This window comes from Netta rufina (genome assembly GCF_964035555.1).
Source record: "Netta rufina genome assembly, chromosome: 1".
NCBI classification, from domain to species: domain Eukaryota; kingdom Metazoa; phylum Chordata; class Aves; order Anseriformes; family Anatidae; genus Netta; species Netta rufina.
In genome coordinates, this window is record NC_140123.1 from 80,299,593 (window position 1) to 80,320,315 (window position 20,723).

At 39.1% G+C, this 20,723-nt stretch overlaps 1 protein-coding gene across 1 annotated transcript in view; it reads left to right on the forward strand.

Annotated features, from left to right (window-relative positions):
- Positions 1-20,723, forward strand: part of REPS2 (RALBP1 associated Eps domain containing 2) — a gene marked incomplete at its 5' end in the record, with an annotated part of 91,141 nt that overhangs the window by 47,124 nt on the left and 23,294 nt on the right. The window contains 4 exons of the mRNA XM_084306400.1: positions 3,409-3,478; positions 5,593-5,658; positions 10,142-10,184; positions 12,728-12,864. Coding sequence (XP_084162526.1) covers positions 3,409-3,478; positions 5,593-5,658; positions 10,142-10,184; positions 12,728-12,864 — 316 coding nt within the window. The remainder of the gene's footprint in view (positions 1-3,408; positions 3,479-5,592; positions 5,659-10,141; positions 10,185-12,727; positions 12,865-20,723) is intronic.

The window sequence follows — 20,723 nt, forward strand, 5'->3', positions numbered from 1 at the left end:
GGGTCAGAACCCAGATCCCCTGTCAACAAATTCAACTCGGCTGATAGCCCCACCAGGCAGGCTCTCCAGAACTGCACATCTGACTGTTATGTATGCTTGGTAATATTGTAGTCAGTGCTTTTAACATCCACGCTATCTTCTGAAACTGTTAAAATACGCCTGGGTCTCCCCAGTGCGCTTGCTGGGTATTGCTTTTATCTAGCAGCTCGACCAAAGCACAGCAGTTGTATTGGGTTTTGACAGCAGTGCTATTATCCTGGTATTCTGTGGCCTAGGGCATCCTCATTCCAGTTAGGATGCTGGCTTCATAAATGATCACCCAGATATGCAAAATAGTCTTCTGTTAGTGCAGAGTTATGAGGAAGTTTGTTCTTCAGTAGTGCAACCCTTGGGACTGTGAGATTACAGCATTCATGTGTATATTTCAGAAAGCTCAGAAGTCCTGCTTTCAGAGTCATCTTGTATTTCTTAGTTATAAGATGTCATTTCAGTAACCTAACCAGTACAATTCCATAATCTTATTAAATGTCCGTTTTTTAGGCTCTGTTTGTTTGTGGTCCTTCAATATAAGCGCAGAGTAAGGATAAATCTAAAAGGAGATCATCTAAGCAGTTAAACTGTCTTTTTTTTTTTTTTTTGCTTTTTAGATTTTTCTGCTGCAGTGGAGATAATAATAGCAGGCACATCATAGTAAGAACTAAATAGCTTCACAGGCTATACAGCACAAAATATTAAAAATAAAATAACAAAAAAAGAGTAACAAATCCTCCATTTTGCATTTAATTTTTCATTTGATTTCCAAAATTTAAGGCTTAAAAACCTCCTGTGCCTTATCTCTGCTCTCTTCTTCTGAAGGTGTTCTGTCCATAAATGCCAATAACTTGCAGATTACTGTGCTGCGTTTACAGTCAGATAATGTTCTTGGTGGGGACAGCTGGGTGTTCTGCTACTCCATTTCTGTTCTGCAAAATCAATTTTTTTATGGGTAGCTTGAAAATAAAGAAGAAACTGTTACGTGATTGCCTGTTGGCTGAGAATAGATAGTGTTACCTGAGTAAATCATGGTTATTTGCCTGTCTTTGCTCTGTTTCTTTACTGTCTGGGACCTAGAGGTGTTGAGCAAAGCTCTCAGTTTGTTGCAGGGCCTTGCTATTTTGGTCCTTTGTTATCCAAAATTAGTGGAGCACAAAATCTCATCTGAAACCTGAGTTGAGAATGATTTTGATTTAATTTCTGTTGCTGTTGTTCAGCTGATGTTTCTATAATCAGAATAAATGCCCTGAAAGAGTTTCACTTGGAAGGTCAGCGATTCACCTCCCGTTCATCTCACTCTGTGGGAAGCGCAGTAATTCACTGTTGCAATTTAATTTGTAGCTTGGTTATTTGAGGAAATGCAGTTTAGATACCTGATCACTCCATTAGAAATACTGTATTATCAATGCAATCGGTTATGCATTATCTCTGTGCCTTTGTGTCTTTCCATGTCTCATCAATTCAGACTGTTTAATTTAATTTCAGAAGACCATTTTTACTGTGACTGCTGAACTACAGTACTACAGTACAGTGGAGACAATTCCTGAATGCCTATAAAGAAATTAATGGCAGGAGACGAGTCACCAAATAGTAGGCTTTGTTAAACTTAAAAAGCACACAAATTCTGGTAATGGTATGCTCAAAAATGACAAGAGCGACTGCTTTTTGTTAACTAGAGTTTTGTCTTTTTGTTTTTTTTTTTTTTTTCTCAAGTTTTTGTCTCCCACTCTGATTCTGGTCTTTTTTTTTTTTTGGCTCCTTTCCACAAGCCTTCTCACCGCCAAACGCTTAAAGATAAGACACAAGATTTCTCACTATATGCATAAAATGACTGTCTGGGGTTGCCCTAAACTCTCTCAGTAATGTCATACTCACAGTTCATTTAAATTTGTGAGTCATTCCATCGATTCAGGCATGCAGTGAATTAGGTCTTTAGTCTTGACACTGTTTTCTTAACAGCTGATGAAACCAAGACAGAAAATAGCGTCACGTCTCATCCACTCCCATGCTATAGCAGCACCAAGAGTTGCTATTTATTGTGCGCTTGAAACATGAATCCTTAACGTCAAAAGATGAGTGTGAATCATAATAGGATCCGGCAATTTTGAGACATTCAAATCTGGATTGCTTCTGTGCCTCTTCCTCCCAAAATTTTTTCTTTTTTTTTTTTTGTTTGATCAGCTTGAAGTAGTCTGTGAAGAGCCACCTGGTCCAGAACCCTCGGTTCTTTCAGATGTGGCAAGCTCTGTAGCTAAGCCAATTGGTGACCTTTTTGTTTTCCTTCCTTGTAGCCTTGATTGTAATATATAGTGTCATGGCTAACTAGGGATGTTAAGTGTTTTGCTCAAACATTTTCATGATCCAAAAGCTATGGTTTGGGTATGTTCCTTCCTCAAAAGCATTAGGGAATCCCACGGGCAACTTTATAAAACAAATTTCATTGCTCTTTACTCTGGACTTGGCCCTGACCTGAGGTTTTTTGAAAATGTCTGCAAGTTCTATGTTTCTGAATTCTTTTTTTTTCCAGTGGGTCTTAAAAAAACAAAACAAAACAAACAAACAAAAAACAACAACAACAAACAGCATTGCTTAACATTTAGAGAAGCTTGAGGTTTCTGCTGTTTGATTTATTGTTGTTTTGGCCACAGAATTGTTCTTATAGATAATGGTAGTAGAATTTGTTCCTCTTTCCGTCTTGGTAAGCTATGCAGCAGAGGTTACAAGAACCACAAATGCTTATAGTGTAAGTTGCTGCTGAAATAAAGAACAGTTAGGAATAAGACTGGTGTGAAGTTCCCCATTTTCCCATCAGAGGCCTGAATGGGACTGCTAATGAATGCTGACATGCTGATGAAATTTTTTTCCCCATTTCTGTGAATGCATGCAGAAAGAAGAGAGCAGTCCAAGTCAGCTACCTCAGCCTGCAGACTTTAGATGCAGAACTACTGACAGTGCAGTACAGCTTGAGGTTTCGATGAAAAGAGTTTTCTCATGGAGACTAACTTGCGTGAAGAGGCTGGAAAGGTTTCTTCAACCCTAGTACAGGTGTTAGACCCAGAGAAAAAAAGAAAACACAGAATGTCATTGCTCTGTTTTGGGAAGTATCTCTTTGCATGTAGTCCTTAGTTCTTTGTGATTCATTGTTGAATTGCTTCTTTAACTAATTTCAGGAGTGAAACTCGTGTACCTTTAAAAGCAGAGAGGTATAGCTGTCTTTTTAAAGCTCTTCTGTGCTTCTTTATCATATAAAGCAAGTCTTGGTACAAGAGAGAATATCACCTTTATTTGTGTTGGTCTGTGTTCTTAGCTATTTGACTATGGAAATGCATGGGTCTGCTATGTCAATCACTGTAATAACCAATCTTCTGTCTTTAGAAGACATCAGCTGAAGAGGTGCCTGATAACTCTGCCCTGTTACAAGATACAAAGAAAGATGACAAACAAGGTATTCAAATGTTTTTTTTTTCCTTTTTTTTTCTTTTTAGCTTAAATTTTGTGTGATAATTCGTAATTCCATATTTCAGCTGATAGAAGAAATGGTATGTTTAATTTCTAAGCTAGCTGTATGTTGCTGTAGGTTTAAAGAGACAGCTATTGACAGCAGCTGAGTTGAAGAAAAATATATGGATGGGTTTGCTTCAAAATTAGTTTTATCACATGTGGATGATATGAAGTACACCTTCTAAAACAGGCTTAGTCCAAAGGCAAATAATATTTTTACTTCATATTTCAACAAAGTTTCAATTGTCATTATCAGGAGTTTTGTAAGAATAAAAGCTAGATTGTGCCAAATTTGGGATTTCCCTTTTTTCGTAAAATAGCAACATTTCAGAATTAGTTTTTATTCCATTAAAAAAAAAAAAAAGGAACCACTACCAACCCTATATTTTCTTGCAAAACAAAGGTTTTAGACAAACAGGACTGAAAATACTTGATTCATTTATGCCACTTGAAATATGGGAACAGCAAGCCACGTGAAATTGAAGTGATCTTTTCGTTTTTGCAATCAGCAGCTACTAGGGCTTCCAGAATTAGCACTGGATCATAGCATAGTCATTGCCTTTTATATTCTCTTTTCATTGACCTTTCAGGTTCTCACTTGTTGTCCCTCTCCCTCAGCTGTGGGACTAAAACAGTTGTGGGTATTTTCTTGTCTGATTCTCAGAACTGGATTATACATTCATAAAATAATAATAATAATAATTAAAAAAGGGGGTTGGTGTAGATCCTGACCTCCCATTTGTCCCCATGATAAGGAACTGTGAGACCAGGTAGTCCACATTCCTTCCAGTTACAGGTGTGACCAAGTTTGGCAGATTCCCAGTATCTCTGGGTCAAAGAAAGGTTGTCAGAGTTTGTAAGACGTTTGGGTAAGTCAGCATATTCCACAAAAATTGTGTTTTGTTGATAAGGTGTGTTTTGTTGTAAATCATGAAGTGTGAGAGCAGGACTTGAACCATGAAGGTTATTGCTTTCAAATGCTGAGGGAAGATTCACTTTTTACCTGAGGGATTTGTTTTCTTCCCTGTTTAGGCGAAGAACTTGTGCTTTGTTCTGGATAGGTGACACGTGAAATCAGATGGGAAGCTGCTTTGGTGCATGCAGTCCTTCACAGCTGAGGATCTGCTGTATTTGTGACAGAGATTCCTGCCTTTTCAGCCAAAGAACAAATGCTCTCGTTCTACTACTTATTGCTATTCTGGCAAATGAAGAGCAGATTGCTGTCCTGGCTGGGAAGAAGTTCCCAGACATCAAGAATCTGTAGTTCAGGACTGTAGAAGCAAATTTCCCTGCATTTTCAAAACGATACAAGTAAATTAGCTCGACTCTGTGAGCTAATACTGTTAAGTGGGGGTGATAGTGCAAACAGAACTGGATCCAAGAACCAGACTTTTCCCACATATGTTTTATTTGATGAAGGCAGATGGAGATGAGAGATTTCATTCTGAGTGGTCATTTATAATACGGTGTATTACACTGCATTAAAATATGCTACAAGGATGTCTTAAGAAAGTAATTAATAAAAGATGCGTAGACATGGATGGAACGGGAGTAAGTGCAAAGCATTGTGATCTCCTAAATTTTAGCCTTGGCTCTGTCAGTGCCATTTGACATCCCCTGGAGCAAGCTGGCGAGGCTTCAACTACCAAAAGCTGTTGTCTCTGTTGTGCCTTGGGTTTCGAGGTTTGTAGGTTCAGAGAGATGCATCCCAGCTCTGCCAGGTGTTGCTGGCTGCTGTCTGTGCAGGACTGCTGCATTGCTGAAACACAGGTCCTTCCTTTTGTGCATTCAAACCCCGAGTTCTCAAAATTTGGGATTATTTGGCAATTTGGGCATAGGCCTTTCTGTTCTTGACTTTTGTGCTACTAAGAGTAGTTACTGCTTTTGGGTGTTTGGTGTTCTGAGGGTATTTCACTACCTTTGGTTTCTTTTCATGTACGCTTGGCTTTATTAGACATTCCAACTGATACTGTTTTAGATGTTGCTTTCTCAGAGCTATGTCTACAGATATTACCTGCACATATTTAAAGAAATTTTCGTTTTGTTTGTTTTAATAAGCTCTTAAAGTAAGCACCGCTGTCAAGACAATACCAAAGGATTTTCAGCACTTGACTGTGAAAACAGGTAAGAAGAAAACCATTCACTTGTTACTGCCATTAGAATTTCAATCAAATGTTTCTGTATCACAGTGAACCTAAATTAATGTATTTTGATATAATTTTTTGAGATCCTTTTTCTCTTGTAGTATTATACTACTGAAATTAGCTTTTACCTCATAATGACTACAATTTGCACAAGTAATCTTAGTACTTCAGGATGTCAAAAGGTTCTCTTGCTTTCTTTCTCTTGTTTTTATTGTATGAGTGTTCTTCACATGTGGGAAATATTTATGACGTAGCATTTTGAAAGGACTGTGGTTTTTGCTTTTCAATACTACAAATGAAATGCAATAGCATTTTGTTGATAAAAAGGTCTTCTCCAGTATTAAACAAGAATGTAATGTTTTGGTGACTGTTCTGAAGTGGCTTGTTACTTTTGAAAAGAAATGAGCTTTTGCGTTTTCCTATAGGAGTTTTGGAAACAGATCTTGTGGCACATAAAGCATTGACACATCCTTTTGATTCAAGGGTGTTTCTCTTGTGAAACCACCAATGTTTTTTCTTTCTTCAACTCCAACATACCATCCGTGTTCTTGTCATACTGGAAAAATGTATTTCTGGAATGTCGTATGTGAAAATTATTTAGCTGTTCCAGAAACTCTCCATACATTCAGTTCACTTCATCAGGTCTCCTTGTCCCTCCTCTCTGTTAACCTCTTCCCTAAAGTGGTAAGAGTGTTGGCAAGGTCCCAGGGAAGCTAAACTTTGGACCTGCTTTCTTTTCCTTTTGCCTAAATGTTTTTACTCGTGAAGATATCCTTGATTAAGAAAACTGACCCCAAATGTCTGTCACAGCAGTTTTGCCTTATAGCTCGATTTATTCATGGCTGCTCAACAGCTGCATGCCTCATTTCCCAACCTTTTTTTTTTTTTTCCTGGCTTCTTCCCAAGCACTTGGCAGCTACCAGATGTCCTATCTTCAGCTCCTATTCTTGAACAATTGCTGCTTCTCCTACAGCCAGCAAGCCACACACACAGCATCCCCTCTAAAGGGGAAAAGGGGGCCAGTGACGCTTTCAGTTCTGTTCTCCCCCATCTCTGCCCACCACCTTTTGCCCAGGAGCACCCCAAGCAGTTTTTATTTTCACTTCAGCATTTCCATCTTTGGTATGCTTAGGGAAAAAAAAAAATATATTGTCACCTGCACATCACCTTTGCCACTATTGTTTTTTTTTTGCCCTGTGTCCTTTATTTCCTTGTAAGGGAGCTGTTCTGGGTGCCAACTGTATTCTTTTATCAATGCTGCTGTGTTTGCATACCAAGGGAAGCAGTGGCAGATTTCCACCCCATTGCCCTGACTCCTGTTGCTTTGGGAGTTTCACCTGTGTGGTCCTGCACATTAAGGATCTGATCAAGCACATTCTGAGGTTGCACAGTAAGACTGATGTTAGAAGTCAAAATATTTATCTATCCAGTGTGCTAGATAAAGCACAACTGAGTGCTTATTTCAGAATCAGTCATCATTCTGAAATGTCATCATAATTATTACACTTCAGGATGCAGATTCAGTTGGGATGAAGCAAGAGAAAATTTACATCCTTCATTTGGGCTATTTATGTAAATTCAGGAAAGATGATTCTGCTGCGGTTCATTAAGGAAAAGTTTTCTTTGCCATCAGACTAGAAATTTGAAGTCAGTAAAACCTTCACGTGCTCAACATCTCTGCAAATCTATTTTATGTAGGCTCCTAAGTGTAAGATCATTGTTGGCCTTAGACTTTTAAGGAATTAAGAGCCAAATTTGTGAACATTTAAATTTTGTATTTCTGCATAGGCCACTAATAAGAGATTAAAAGTGAGTCACTACATGTGATTTAAACTGGGGAATTCTTTTCTTTTCCTTATCAGTGTAGCATACTTGCACCTTTTAAAGCACAATTTTCCACTCAAGATTCCATCCTGTAAAGCAGGGAGGCACCGGATATGTATAGTCCACTAGGCTCCAGCCAGAAGTCACGGAGTCAGCATCCTTGGGAATGTTACAGTGAATATGTGGTGGAAGAGGGGCTGGGAGCAGTTAAACGCCTAAACTGGCAACCTTCACACTCTCCTCTGGTGTGTGAGAATAAATAAGTTCATCATCATATATGATTTTAATTGGTCCAGATGGGGCTGTTCAGTTCATCAGACTTTGCCAGGAATAATACAAACTTCTAAATACTAACTGTACTCAATTTACTCAACAGCTTTATTTTTTTTATTAGTCTCATGTAACGTAAGCGTCTCTATTCATAGCCATAGAAATAGGGAAAACTTGTGAACTGGCTAAATATTTTTGTATCATCTTGAATGCTTATGTTGTGCGTATGTGTAAACCTGCAGCTCACACATGAACCGTGCACAGAGTGCACCAAAATGTCTGCAGGCTGTACAGAAATGCTGCCACAATTCTTGTTTGCATGCCCTAATAATGAACTACCTGTTTTATAATAGCATTATATTTCATTTTATGAAAGGTTCACACTAAGGCTAGGTCTGGGTATTGTGTAACTGTAGCCTCAAATTTCCTGATTTTCAAAAGCTTATAAGAAAATCCTTGGCAGTAATATTATATTGCCATAATTTTTTATTAGTAGTCATATCAGGTCTCTCTCTTCCTTTTGTGTTTTCCTGTTTACCTCAACAAGATGTCCTCAGAGAGTTCTCATTCAGTTCAAAGAGTTCAATTTTACCTCTAGCTTTTTAGAAGTAAGGTTTTCTAAAAGAAGTATGAACAGAATTACTGTCTCTAAAAGAAGAAAAACTTGATGGTTCTTAAGCATTTCTTAGCTTGGAGAGAATTTATACTTCCTGTTTCTAAATGACATTTATTTAATAATTGTGCATGTAATTTAATAATCAGCAATTCAACATCGGAAAAATTGGGTCATATGGCTTGGCTGTAGGGAAGCAGTTTCTAAAGTTGTGCTCTCTGGGAGTCTGATGCAGAGAGGGGGATTATCACCACTGCATATTTTAAAAGTAATTCCCTCTCTCTTCTTTACTAAGAGTTTGTTGCACAGAAGGCTGGAATGACTGTGGGCCAGTTTGCTGGTGACAATAATCTACTAGAACTTGATTTATGAGTGGTTTTTTTTTTTTTTTTTTTTTTTTTTTTTGTATCAGTGTGGTACTGCATGACCCTGAAAGCGTATTTCATTTATGAAGAAATAGTGTGTGGCTCTGCACGTGTCATATGCTATTTCTTGCGTTCTGTATGCCTCAAGCCTCTTGTGTAGGGTCTATGCAGTGACACAGTGCCAGCCATTGAAAGGTCAGTATTTGCCAGCTGCTACCACAGCTAGCTCCTGCTCTGTTTGGGGGAGTCTGCTGTATTCTCAGGGAGTGCTGTACAGCGACTTTGTGCGTTGGGATCACTTATGCTGCTGCAGTACCTTGAGGGTATCTCAGTGGGCTAAATTTGAAAGCAATCACAGAGATGTATTTTGTCAAGAATATTTTATGTCAGCAAGGAGCAAGGAGAGTAATAGTTCTCTGGGGACAGTGACAGGACCCGAGGGGACAGCATGGAGCTGGGACAGGGGAGGGTCAGGCTGGGGGTTAGGGAAAGGGTCTGCACCCAGAGGGGGGTCGGCCACTGGGACAGGCCCCCCAGGGATGTGGACACAGCACCGAGCCTGATGGAGTTCAAGAGGCATTTGGACAACGCTCTCAGACACATGGTCTGATTTTTTTGGTGGTCCTTTGGGGACCCAGGAGTTGGACTCGATGATCCTTGTGGGTCCCTTCCAACTCAGGGTGTTCTATGATTCTATGAACAGTGTAAACCAAGGAACAGCTTCGAGGAATAACCCAGAGAAGGTGATTCAGTGCTGTTTTTTTTCTATCACATAAAGCCTGGTTGGAGGTGGCAGGATATTCAGGATTAACCCAAGTAAAATAGATATTTACATTGATAAAAATGTTTTTTTACCAACGCTTAGCCTGGAAAACTTTCTACCTTAAATATCATTCCACCCCAGTGTCAAAGTAACCTCAACCTGATGTGTCAAAAGTTTTTGTGGGTGGCAAGAACATGGGCTTTTATACTAATTAGTTGAAGAATTTAGGAAGGACATAAACCTTTGTGCTTCGGTATGCAGGACAACACATAGATGTCTGGACCAGGAGGAAGGTGTTTTCTATGGACAGCTTATGCTATTTCTGTGTTGCTTGCCAGCACTTCTTTGTCACAATAGCATCAGACTTATTGCTTTCCCTGTTTTGTGTTAACCAAAGTAGAAGGTGAGGTTTTGACTGTGTTTGAGCTTTTGAATTCTTAGGGCATTTACACACTACAGAAAGAAAGAAAGGGGAAGGAGAAGTGAAAACAAATCCTCATTGCTCATGTGGGATGAGCAAGCTCTCACATCCACATTTGCCACACTCCCAGTTTTAATAAACACCGATCCCACAGCTCTTATTTAGCATGATTTGTTTTAGCAGGTGATATTTTCTTTTCTCTTTCAGCTCCTCAGGAACCTAATGCACTTAAAGCCAGACCCAGATCCAGGTACCACTTTCATTTCAGTTTCGGGATAAGACATACATTCCTCTGATGTTAGACACGATAACTGGTGTCGCGATGTTTTACTGGTGCCGTGCTGGAAGCACTGCTCAGACCTGAGAGATTTACCAGGAGGGATCTGTAAGCTCTGGATGCCCCAGGAGCACTGCCTAGCACCCTGTGGTCTTGGGTCACAAGACACTGGCATTTTTGCCCACCTGCCCATCCTGGCTGCCTCCTCGGGGTGGTGTTGCTGTTGAAATCGGGGCAGTGGCTGCGTATGGAGGGAGATGCCTCACGCTCCCGCTGCAGCAGCAGCAGCTCAGCTCTCAGGTGTGGGTGAGTGCATCCTTTTGTTGGTGTGTGTGTGCGTGACTGGGGCTGGTTGGTTGTGGTGGAAGAGGCTTATGGAATCAACGCTGCTGTTTGAGGGAAATGACACCTGCTGAATTTGGGTATTTTAAAGAAGAGGGAGACCTGTGCAAAGAAATACCATGTATAAAAGTATTATGTTATGTATAAAGTATATATTATGTATTGTTTTTGTCTCTTCTGTTGTACAGCCCTATCATTCATTCACCTTAAAGCTTTTTTTTTTTTTTTTTTTTTTTTTTTTTTTTTTGAGCTGGTTGGGGAGCTTGATTTCTTTTTCTTAGGCTATAAGAGTATAGCAAGAGCTCTCTCCTAAGCTTGTCAAGGGCTGCTAATAAGAGAGGATGAGCAATCCACATAATGAATGAAGGTGGAAATCCTCTCTGCTTAGGACCCACATCCAGAAAGGCTGAACTGCCTTCTGTCATTTTTCTGCTCCTAGCCAAAGCTTTTTTGTTGTCACGCTGTTCTAAATTCTCTTGATGATTACTGAATCGTGAAGTGCAAATATGCAAAATATACATAAAAATATTTTATGTAAGACACACACAAAGATATTTAAACAAAAAAATGCATAAAATAGCAAGCATTGTTTAAACATTTGAAAAAGTCACTTGAATGTGACTACTGTGTCACACATGACTGTCTCACATGTGACTGTATCTCACTGTGTCAATGCAGAAGTTGGGGCTAAAGTTCCCTAGGCACATCCTTGCACCCAGACCTTCAGCCTGGCACAGCCTGGAGGGCTCTACAGCCTCAGGGCTGTCTGTCTTCGTGCGTGTCTCACCACCAGAGGCTACAATTCGAGTCTCTTAGAGCTCCCAGCTCAGGAGGCTGGCTCTCTAGTGTGAGCTGTGCAGACTCTTAGCTGCTGACTCTTAGGTGCCCAGGTCTGCCTGTTGTAAGCAGCGATTCACTGTCATAGGGCGATGTGTTGGCAGTGCTGCAGCAGGCATATTTTTATCTAGTAGTTGCTGTCTTATTCTTTCTTTAAAAAAAAAATCTCAAACTGTTAGGTTGTACAATTGTAAGGCAAGTAAAATATACACCACATATTATGGAAAATAAAAGTATAAGACAGTAAAAAACAGGCAAACAAAACCAACAAAAAACATTCCCATTTATTTCAGAGGGGTTGGATTAGGTCTTAAATGATAGGGCCATGGAATTCAGAGCTCTACCAAGATCGAAAAATTCAGCATCAGCAGAGGTTTTTGTGTCACATGTAAATTTTGAAGCAATTGCAGCTTTCACTCCTGTATTTATTAAAGTTTACATCAGAAATACAGGATCAGCATTGCCAAATGTCTGTCCCGCTAAATAGCTGTGTTCTAACAACAGCCTGCTTGGCAAGAAAAGATCCGTTTCCCATTAGTGGGAGTTATTTCTGTTCTCCTTGAATGTGATTTTGGTCTTGCCTGTTATGCATAATGTATTACAGTAAGTATAACATCTCACGTTGTCAATGCTCATTTTGAACAAAGCTCTCGGTCGTGCAGAAAAAAATGGTAACTGCAACCACTGAAAAATATTGGACACTATTCAGCAAAATCAGAGTTCTTAGCAAATGCACTGCGCTGGGATTAGCATGATATGGACTTACCTGGAGCGGCCTAGAAAGGTGTACTGAGATATGTACTTGAACAGTATGGGTTGCTTTGGATTCACTCATTTTTCTGGATTTTTTGGAATTTGGTGACAGTTTGCTCTGAAAAAATTTGCTCTGGTAGTTAGAATATCACAGTTTGCAAAATATGTACTTGCAAAAGGCAAGTTGAAGCTATACCTCCATAAACACTACTCTCACAGTTGTGGAAGGCAAGCAAAAGAAGCTGTAAAGAAAATTATTTTTTACCTGCATTTATTCAAAATAGTTGCTGCAATTATCATAGTGGCAGTTAAAGATACACGAGAAGAGCCTGAAACTGTGGTATAAAAAAGCCTTAAAAAATATTAGCCATCGGTGTGACCCATCCATTTCCCAAGATGCATGGTTCCCTCTGTTGCCAAATAAATCTGCCTTGTTATAAGGGGAACTTAAGTCAGTAGGGCGAGGGATTTCCACCATGAACTTGAGTTCTGGTCAGTGTATTTTTAGATACTGTTCACTGTAGTTGTTTAAGATGAATTTCTGAAATAAAATATTTTCTGCTTTTAAATCTTTCCCTCCTTAGGTCTTATTCTAGCACATCAATAGAAGACGCCATGAAAAAGGGAGAAGAGCCCCCCACTCCACCTCCAAGGCCACAGAAATCACATTCCAGAGCTTCCTCTTTGGACCTGAACAAAATATTTCAACAAAACACACAAGGTAAAGTTTGCTTTCTTTCATTCTTTTGAGACCATTTAGGTTAGTTGAGTATTTGGCAAATTGATCTGTTTGCACGAATGCTTGACAATATGTGCATATGCTTGTCTGTGCTATAGACAGTAATATACTGTGGAACAGAAGAAGTTGCACTTTACTGCATTACATCACCAGTGAGGGGAAAAATCACTCTGTTGCCATAATTAAGGTGATTATAATGTTTTCTGGCACGATAACAGGAAGCCTAACATATGGTAGTCTGTCATCACTGACTGTTTATAACTAGCCTTGCTGTTTAAACAGTTCTCATCAGTAACTACAATACATTTGATTTTTATTACTATTTATTTTTTTGTAGTTCAGAAGCAGGAAGAAAACCCTGAATGTTTAAACTGGGAGAAAGTGCAATTTGTCGTGTGCAAACGTTTACGATGTTAAAGTCTTCCATATGCATGGGGGCAATCAGAAACCATTCTTTGACTAAAAAGAAAGGGAAATTTCTTTTGACATGGGTACATGATGAGGGGAGAGAAAGACATAGAATACTGGCTGGAGGGAAATGAAGGGAAACCATTCTCCAGTGCTTTAGTGTTGGAGCGTTGCTTTTGTGTTGCACAGAGAGCGGTGGAAAGAGGAGCTGTTTGTTCAGGAGAGCAGACACCCAGCGTTGCTGTGCTCTGCCAGTGTCCTTGAACCAGGCCAGAGGTTTATGCAGCACACACCAATCATCTGATTCAAGGACTAGGTTAAACATGGTCATGTTTATGCTTCAGAGGAACGCCAAGGTCTGACTGTGTCAAGGAATGTTTTAACTGGGTTCTCTTATGTGGTTGTTGGAGTTGAAAGGAAAGAGTTTCACCTCTTGCTATATAAGACATTCTTTTGTGCAAACACCAGGCAGAATTCAAGAGTCCTGTTATATGTGCTGAACCCTGAAACTCACTAGGAATAAACAAATTTTGTTTTTTCCTTACACAGAGAAGCAATTCTCAATCTTTGACTGTGGTTCCTGTGCAGGGATCTATTGCCCCCAATTTTGATTTCGTTAACATCAAAAAGAAAACAAATGGAGCCAAGTACACATTTCCTAAGGCAGCAAATATTCTCAGAATCCAGATAAAAAGCATAGCTGGAAAGAAATAAACTTGGATTTAAGTTTCTCTTGGAACACGAATGAAAGGAGAATGTAAATTTTCTAAGAAATCAATCTGTGAATGAGAAGTAACATCTTGCTTTGAAATGGATCTTCTTGAAAGTCACCATTACTTTTGATGTAAAGTGAATTCTTCTGGGCAACTTAACAAACTGAAAGTGTTATAAAATATGAGTGACAGAGAAAGGATAATTTATCGATACATTTTGTAGGACTTCATCACTGGAAATGGGACAAGTAATAGGGGATAGGCAATTGCTCATTTGGGAACCAGGAAAAAAGAAAATAAAGTACTTTCGATACCCTAAAACTATTCATCATACTCAGTTCAAAATTACAGATATTTATAGCTGGAATGAGAATTGGCTCTAGGTTGGCAAAACCTGAAATATTGTGTGCTACCAAATTGCAGAAATGTGAAAAGTCTTCCAGAAGTTCAGCTTCCTTCTTTGCCTGCAGGGTCTTGGCCTACAATTTTCTGCACTCTTGAATGTGCCTTGGTGGCGATACTAAATGTTTGGGGTGGCCTTGTTTCAGTCTCTTCTAATGGAGCTCTTCTATTTTGTATCAAAAATGTAAATACTAATTGTGGAAGAATAAGGAGAAATTTGTTGCCTTAGAGGATTTAAGGAAGAATTTCTTAAACAATTTGTAGCCTTCCACTAATAAGGGTTCCAGTTCAAAGTCTGCATCCTCAGAAAGAGGAGGAATTAAATCAAGCCATCCCAGCACCCCCAGGTACTGTGGTGCATTTACCTTGCCTTATTTTGTTTCATTAAAAATGTCTGCATTGGAAATGCTATTTTAAGGTCTTTATTCTACAGAGAAAGGTGAGCATGCTCTTTTCCATCATTAAGTCCCGAACGTTTGTTATTCTGTAACATCCTATTGATAATAAGACTTTATACAGTTGCTTTATTTTCTTCTACATATCTTATTTTCACCACCTCCCTTTTTTTCATTCTTTCTCTATTAGACTTGCTTTTCATGAGAAGTTCCAGTCTTATTTTGTGTATTCAGATAACCTTTGTCATCTAAAGACAGTTCTTCCTCATGGGGTGGTCATTGTTTAATAGCCAAATGCTCTAATGAGGTGCAATTTCTAAAAACAGTTTGCAAGACAGCAGAGAAATTGAGACCTGTCACCTTAAACCAAAGAGCCCTGGAAAAGCAAGTGAGTGTACATGCTCATGTCAAGTAAATTGCTGACACTTGTATAATAACGAGCTGTATTCTTATTTCTGCTGACAGTATAAAGGATGAATTTAGAATAGTTTCCATCTGCAATCAGAAGATACAATTATATAGATCATGTGGTGGCAATGTACTATTTAGGTTTCTTGGTGATTGGGATAATATATCCTGGCATAAATATCGAACCTGATGAGTGTCTATCAGCAAGTTAGTTAATTACCTTCTGTCCTAATGTACTCTTGACTGATTTTTTGCTTTATGTTTTCTATCTGCTTTCCTTTCTTCCTAGGTTTTAAAAAACAGTCTCGTTGTTAAAGCTGAGCCACATAAATTAGCAGCTGGAATGGCCATCCCTTCTAGCACCTCTAGCACCACTGTGTTGCCTAGTGTCAGTACAGACAGTACAATTGGCCATTTTAACAGCTTTCAGGGTACATCCTATGTGATTAGAATAATTCTGTTCTGGTACATTGGATTTTGTCCTATTAATTTTTGTTCAGAAATGATCATAATTATGTGAGTTTGGTGAATAATCTGCTCTGGCAAGAGTGCTCAGTAGTATTAAGTTTTGCTTTCAGTTCCTCATTGGTCATGTTGACCTATGGTTATCGTGTCTTTAATTGTAAAGCCATCTGTGGTTTGGAGCATTTTTGGGTGTATTTCATTTTTAAAGGGCAGAAGAAGAAAAGTCTCTTCTCTTCAGGTAAATTCAGCCAATGACTGTGGCAGATCCCTCTTCTATTTTGTTTGTGTTTTGCTTCATTTACTGCATGTGCTATATCATGCTTACCACCCATATTATGATAACCTAAAAAAACCCTAACTTTTCAAATTTCCCATAATTACTGAACTGCTCTAGATAGGCATTTGAGTTGTATACACAAGAGTATTGTTGTTCTATCTATCTGTGTGTGTGTGTGGATGTGGGTGTGCAAAAAAGAAAAAGTGTGCGTGTGTGTGTATATATATATGTATAAATAAGTATATATATATATGTATATGTATAAAAACCCTTCTGTTTGTGTTCGTCAAGGCCACGAGTCAAGATGACAGTAATTTTAGAAGACAATGTGTGTGTGGCAAGCTATTGGAGTGTATTTTATCATTTACTGTGCTGGTTTTTCTCAGTTGTGACCTGAAGAATAATTCCTCAGGTGATCTGGCATAGTTGAGAAAACATGTATGGTAGAATGACCTTATTTTACATTAAAGAAACCTCAGGAAGTTCAACATTAGGGTTATTAATTACTGGCATCAGTGAAGCATCATGCATATTGCGAATTGCTTTTTTTCCCCCAAAATGTCCTGGGATACCCCTGGTTTTTGCTTAGCTTTGAAGGGTGATGCATGTTTTCTCAAGCATTGCACAAACAAGTTGCCTCAGTGAAAGTTTCACTGTCTTGAGACAGAGGATTTCTAAAACCCCACTAGTCCCTGAAGAGTTTTTCCCACAGTATCCATGAATGAGGCTGTTACTGAATTTAACTAGGGCAAAATCACTGCATACCAGCCTATCGTGTGAGTGCACAATGATTTCTGTTAAGACTCATTAAAATTTTCTATTTTTTTTTTTTTATCATGTAGTCTCCGTGTTAGCATCTGACAAAAATTCAGCACAGCTAGATTCTCGGTGTATTTCTTCTTGTTGAATGTATAATCTCTGGCGTTTGTCCTATGTAAACATGAAGAAAATATTTGGCTGGGTTTTATGTATTCCTGGAAAGACAACAGCAGGTTTTAAGTACAAAAAAAAATGTCAGTTTAAATACGTGCGTGACCTGGTTTACATCTTCATTTCTCCTCTAGCCTGCTGTCTAGCCAGATACAAGCTGAGAGCTCCTAGCGTGAGCACTGAGAGCCTGTGGCCGGCAAAGCTTTTCTGCACTGTTCACAGAGGTGTTTGCAGAATTAGCTCCTCTGGGGGTTCCTTGGGCCCCCCGCTGTCTGTCCCACTGATGAGGTGAGGGATCAGGCACTGGGGGAGCCAGCATTGCTGCAGCATGGTGCCTGCGGGGTCTGCCGCATAGCCACATTTCGCCCTTTCCAGCAGCAGAAAGCCAGGGTCTGCCTCAGGGTAAGAGGGGCTGGGGCAAGTCCCAGCTTTACGATTAAAACCAAAAAATGTACCCACTGTCTTCAGGCATTTTGCTCAATTAAATTTTCTGCCCATGACAACTACTAAAGAATTTAATTCTGGGTGGTGACAGCAGTCTGGGGCTTGTTAGGGTGACACTGCCTCTGAAATAAAATAAAATATATCAAAGAGTAGAAGACGTTTTATTTCCCACTTAGTTCCATTCTTGAATTTTGTAACTTCTTTTAATTAACAGTTCTGTAGAACAAAAGAAATGTGTTTGGAAAAGAGGATTTGCTTTGATGAAACAACATAGTTGTCATAGGCAGCGTAGTTTCATGTTGATGTGGAAGCAGGCTGAACGTCTCTCTGTAATTCTTCAAAACAGCCCTGTAACTATTTACGAATGAATTCTAGACTGGATTTTTTCAGTGCTCGTCTGCTTATGAACCTCATCTCCTGCGGAGGCTGCCCTGCAGTAAGGAACACGTGCAGCACAGGCACCGTTTCATACGTGGGCATGTAAGCAAACACTTGGTGTAACTTGGGTTTGATCCATGGGGGATGTGGGTTTCAGCCTGTAACATAGGGCTAATACATTTACTTCTTTCTCTCTTTCACCGTGTGAGGTGTTAAGTACCACACATACTCAGTAAAGAGGGAACACTCTAGTGTATGAAAAAAAGTCCTTTTTTGATACCTTTGAAGAGCAAGGGTCCTCTCTTTGATGCTTCCATTACTTCATCGAGCGCTCCTTATTTCGTTCAACCAGCACAACCTTTCCTTGAATGTATGGCCTTAGGGTGTTTATTTTCTAAGCGTGGAGATTTCTGAAGAGCAGGAATCTGTTGAGATGTTTTTCAGATTTGCCCAACCGCAGACAACTTTTGTTTATTTCTGTATGGTTTTAGTCCAGGTATCAAATAAAATAGTTCAGTAATTGTGTAGGAGAGAGGATGTGGAGAACTAAAATGCTGTTGCACTATTATACACATTTTTATGGAAACTGATCCAAATACTTACCCAAATACTGTTTTCAGCTGTTTGCAGCTACATCATATTTGTAGCTCAGGGAGCAAATGCAGGTGACTCTCCTTTAGGCACATAGAACTGGGTACTAAAACACCTGACAAAGTTAACGTAGCTACGGTTATTGCATTATCTTTTGTATTATTTATGCTTATTGGTATTTTCTAGGAAATATCTGTATCTATTAAGGTTAGCTGTAAGTCTTAGCTACCAAAGACAAGCTCTTAAGGAATTATGGAGTCATGTTGTTTGTGTTACCATAAATAACAATTTCCCAATTAACTTTTTGGTTCAAAGTTGAAGTGACAAGAGGAATCCAGAATAATAACGCACTTTTTAATGCTGAATTTAAATCACAGTGAATTTAATTAAGTAATTACTTGTCATGAGTCCTTCCTCTCATCATGCTTGTATTGCTCTCTATTTAGTAAAATCCAACTACTTTCTTGGGTAATAAATAGGGCAGAAATTTATTCATGTTGTAGTACTGTGCTGTCTTTCATATTGCTGTCCTGTGTTTGTTAATCGGTCCAAAAGATTAAATTAGGAAGGTGACAATTCTGGACGACCTTTATTTTAGCAGAGCAATAATGCCTACGATCATCAGCATAATACTGCCTTTTGCTGAATATTGTTTGCACAATATACAAGAGTTCTGATGTCTGCTTTATAGAGTTAAGAGTGCAGAGTCCAGCTAACATGTTCAATTGTAAGGGTTGTAACAATTAAAATTAAAAAAAATGCCTGTTACGCTTAAACCAAAGCACAGAAAAGCCAAAACTGAGCTGATACTCATAATACTTTTTTCTCAGCCACTGACCCACTGCAAAGAAAATATGTGGAAATGCTTTCTTAACATAAATTTTGCCTTTTTTTTTTTTTTTTTTTTAAAGCAGAGAATAGCTTTTTCATTCTTTCACTGAAGCTGCTGTTTCCTTGCAGTCCTGTTCCCTTTAAGAATATATGTGTTACTGAACTGAGCATATTGTGAATAAAATATGAAAGTTGTCCTCTGATTTGCATGGAAGAGTTTTATGCCTTTCAGCCTTTTAGATTTTTTTTGTGAAGGATATATGTGTTTACAGCTATGTAGCTAATTTCTTTGTCCAGATGGACAAGGACATAATCAAGATTGAATGGGCTGAAGAAAATAGGACGTAAATGGATGAATGGTTAAACGTTATTCCTATCGTTTATCGTTATTAAACGATAGGAATCTGATGGGGTAACTTATTTCAGCATCTCTAGGTATTTAAATGTCTACATTTATCTCTAAGGGCTTAGTCCAGAAAGCACTTGTGTGCAAAATGGGGTAAATCTTGCCGGCCTTTCAAGTCTGTTTCTTGACAATTTGTGTAAATTGAAATTCTTCTACGTGACATTTTCCATTTTGCTACTTGTAGCACTTGCATTTCTGGGATTGAGGAATGGTTTGTGCTGTTTTCATTCTGTTGCAGGTTTTCAGAAATGTGAAATATTTTTATGAAACTCTTAACAACTTTCACTAGAAAAGAGTTTCGGGGATTAGAGTTGAAAAGTTCTTGACTGCCCTACCAGCCCCAGTGACCTTGGCTGACCTATTTTCATCGTTCTGATTGGCATGCTATATCCCATGGGAAAAAAAAAAAAAAAGTTGATCCATCCTAGAAGAGCTCAAGGTCTATTTGCAGGAAAGGATCTCTTGTTTCTCATGGTGGGAGGCAGCCCATTGCTTTTCCTGGCTCCCACGTGCCAGGGTTGATCTCTGCTAGACATGGTCACAGGCAGCAAGTGCAGGTGATGCCTCTCTGGGAGCATCCAGAAGTCCCACTGGAAACCCTCCGGGTGAGAGAACTGTCAGCGTGGATCTGTCGGAGCTCGGTGGAGGGACTCTGCCTCCCTGTGGGTGGAGAATGAAGCTAAACGTGATGGGAGAGAGCAAAATCACGAATAGCTCTTTTTCACGGTGCAGGGGAGAGGGAGATGCAGTCTCCAGACAAAAACATACGGAAAAGAAAAGGGTAGAGAAAAGAGTAACCGGAAAATGAAATGGTTTAGGGAAGATGAGGGACTGGAAGTTAAAAATACAGAGGCTGTGGATATATGACAAAACAGAAGACGGGACGGATGTTGGAAAAAAAAATATCTGCTTTACAGTGAAAACGTGCTAAATTGCATAGATTGGGCATTAAAGAAAAAAGGCATCACAGAAACAAACAAACAAACGCAAAAATAAAAAACCTTTAATGGTGTCTTTCTTGTTTGATGTGAAAGTGGCTCATGAAACCTGTAAGGGCACCAGTGTCCTACATGAAGTCGCACACCTGAGAGTTCATAGTACAGAAACAGCAGTGCTTCATGGCTGGCTCTCTCTATTTGTAATCACCTGGAAAGTACTTAGAAAGTTTTGCGTGCAATTAGGGTAGAAGTGAT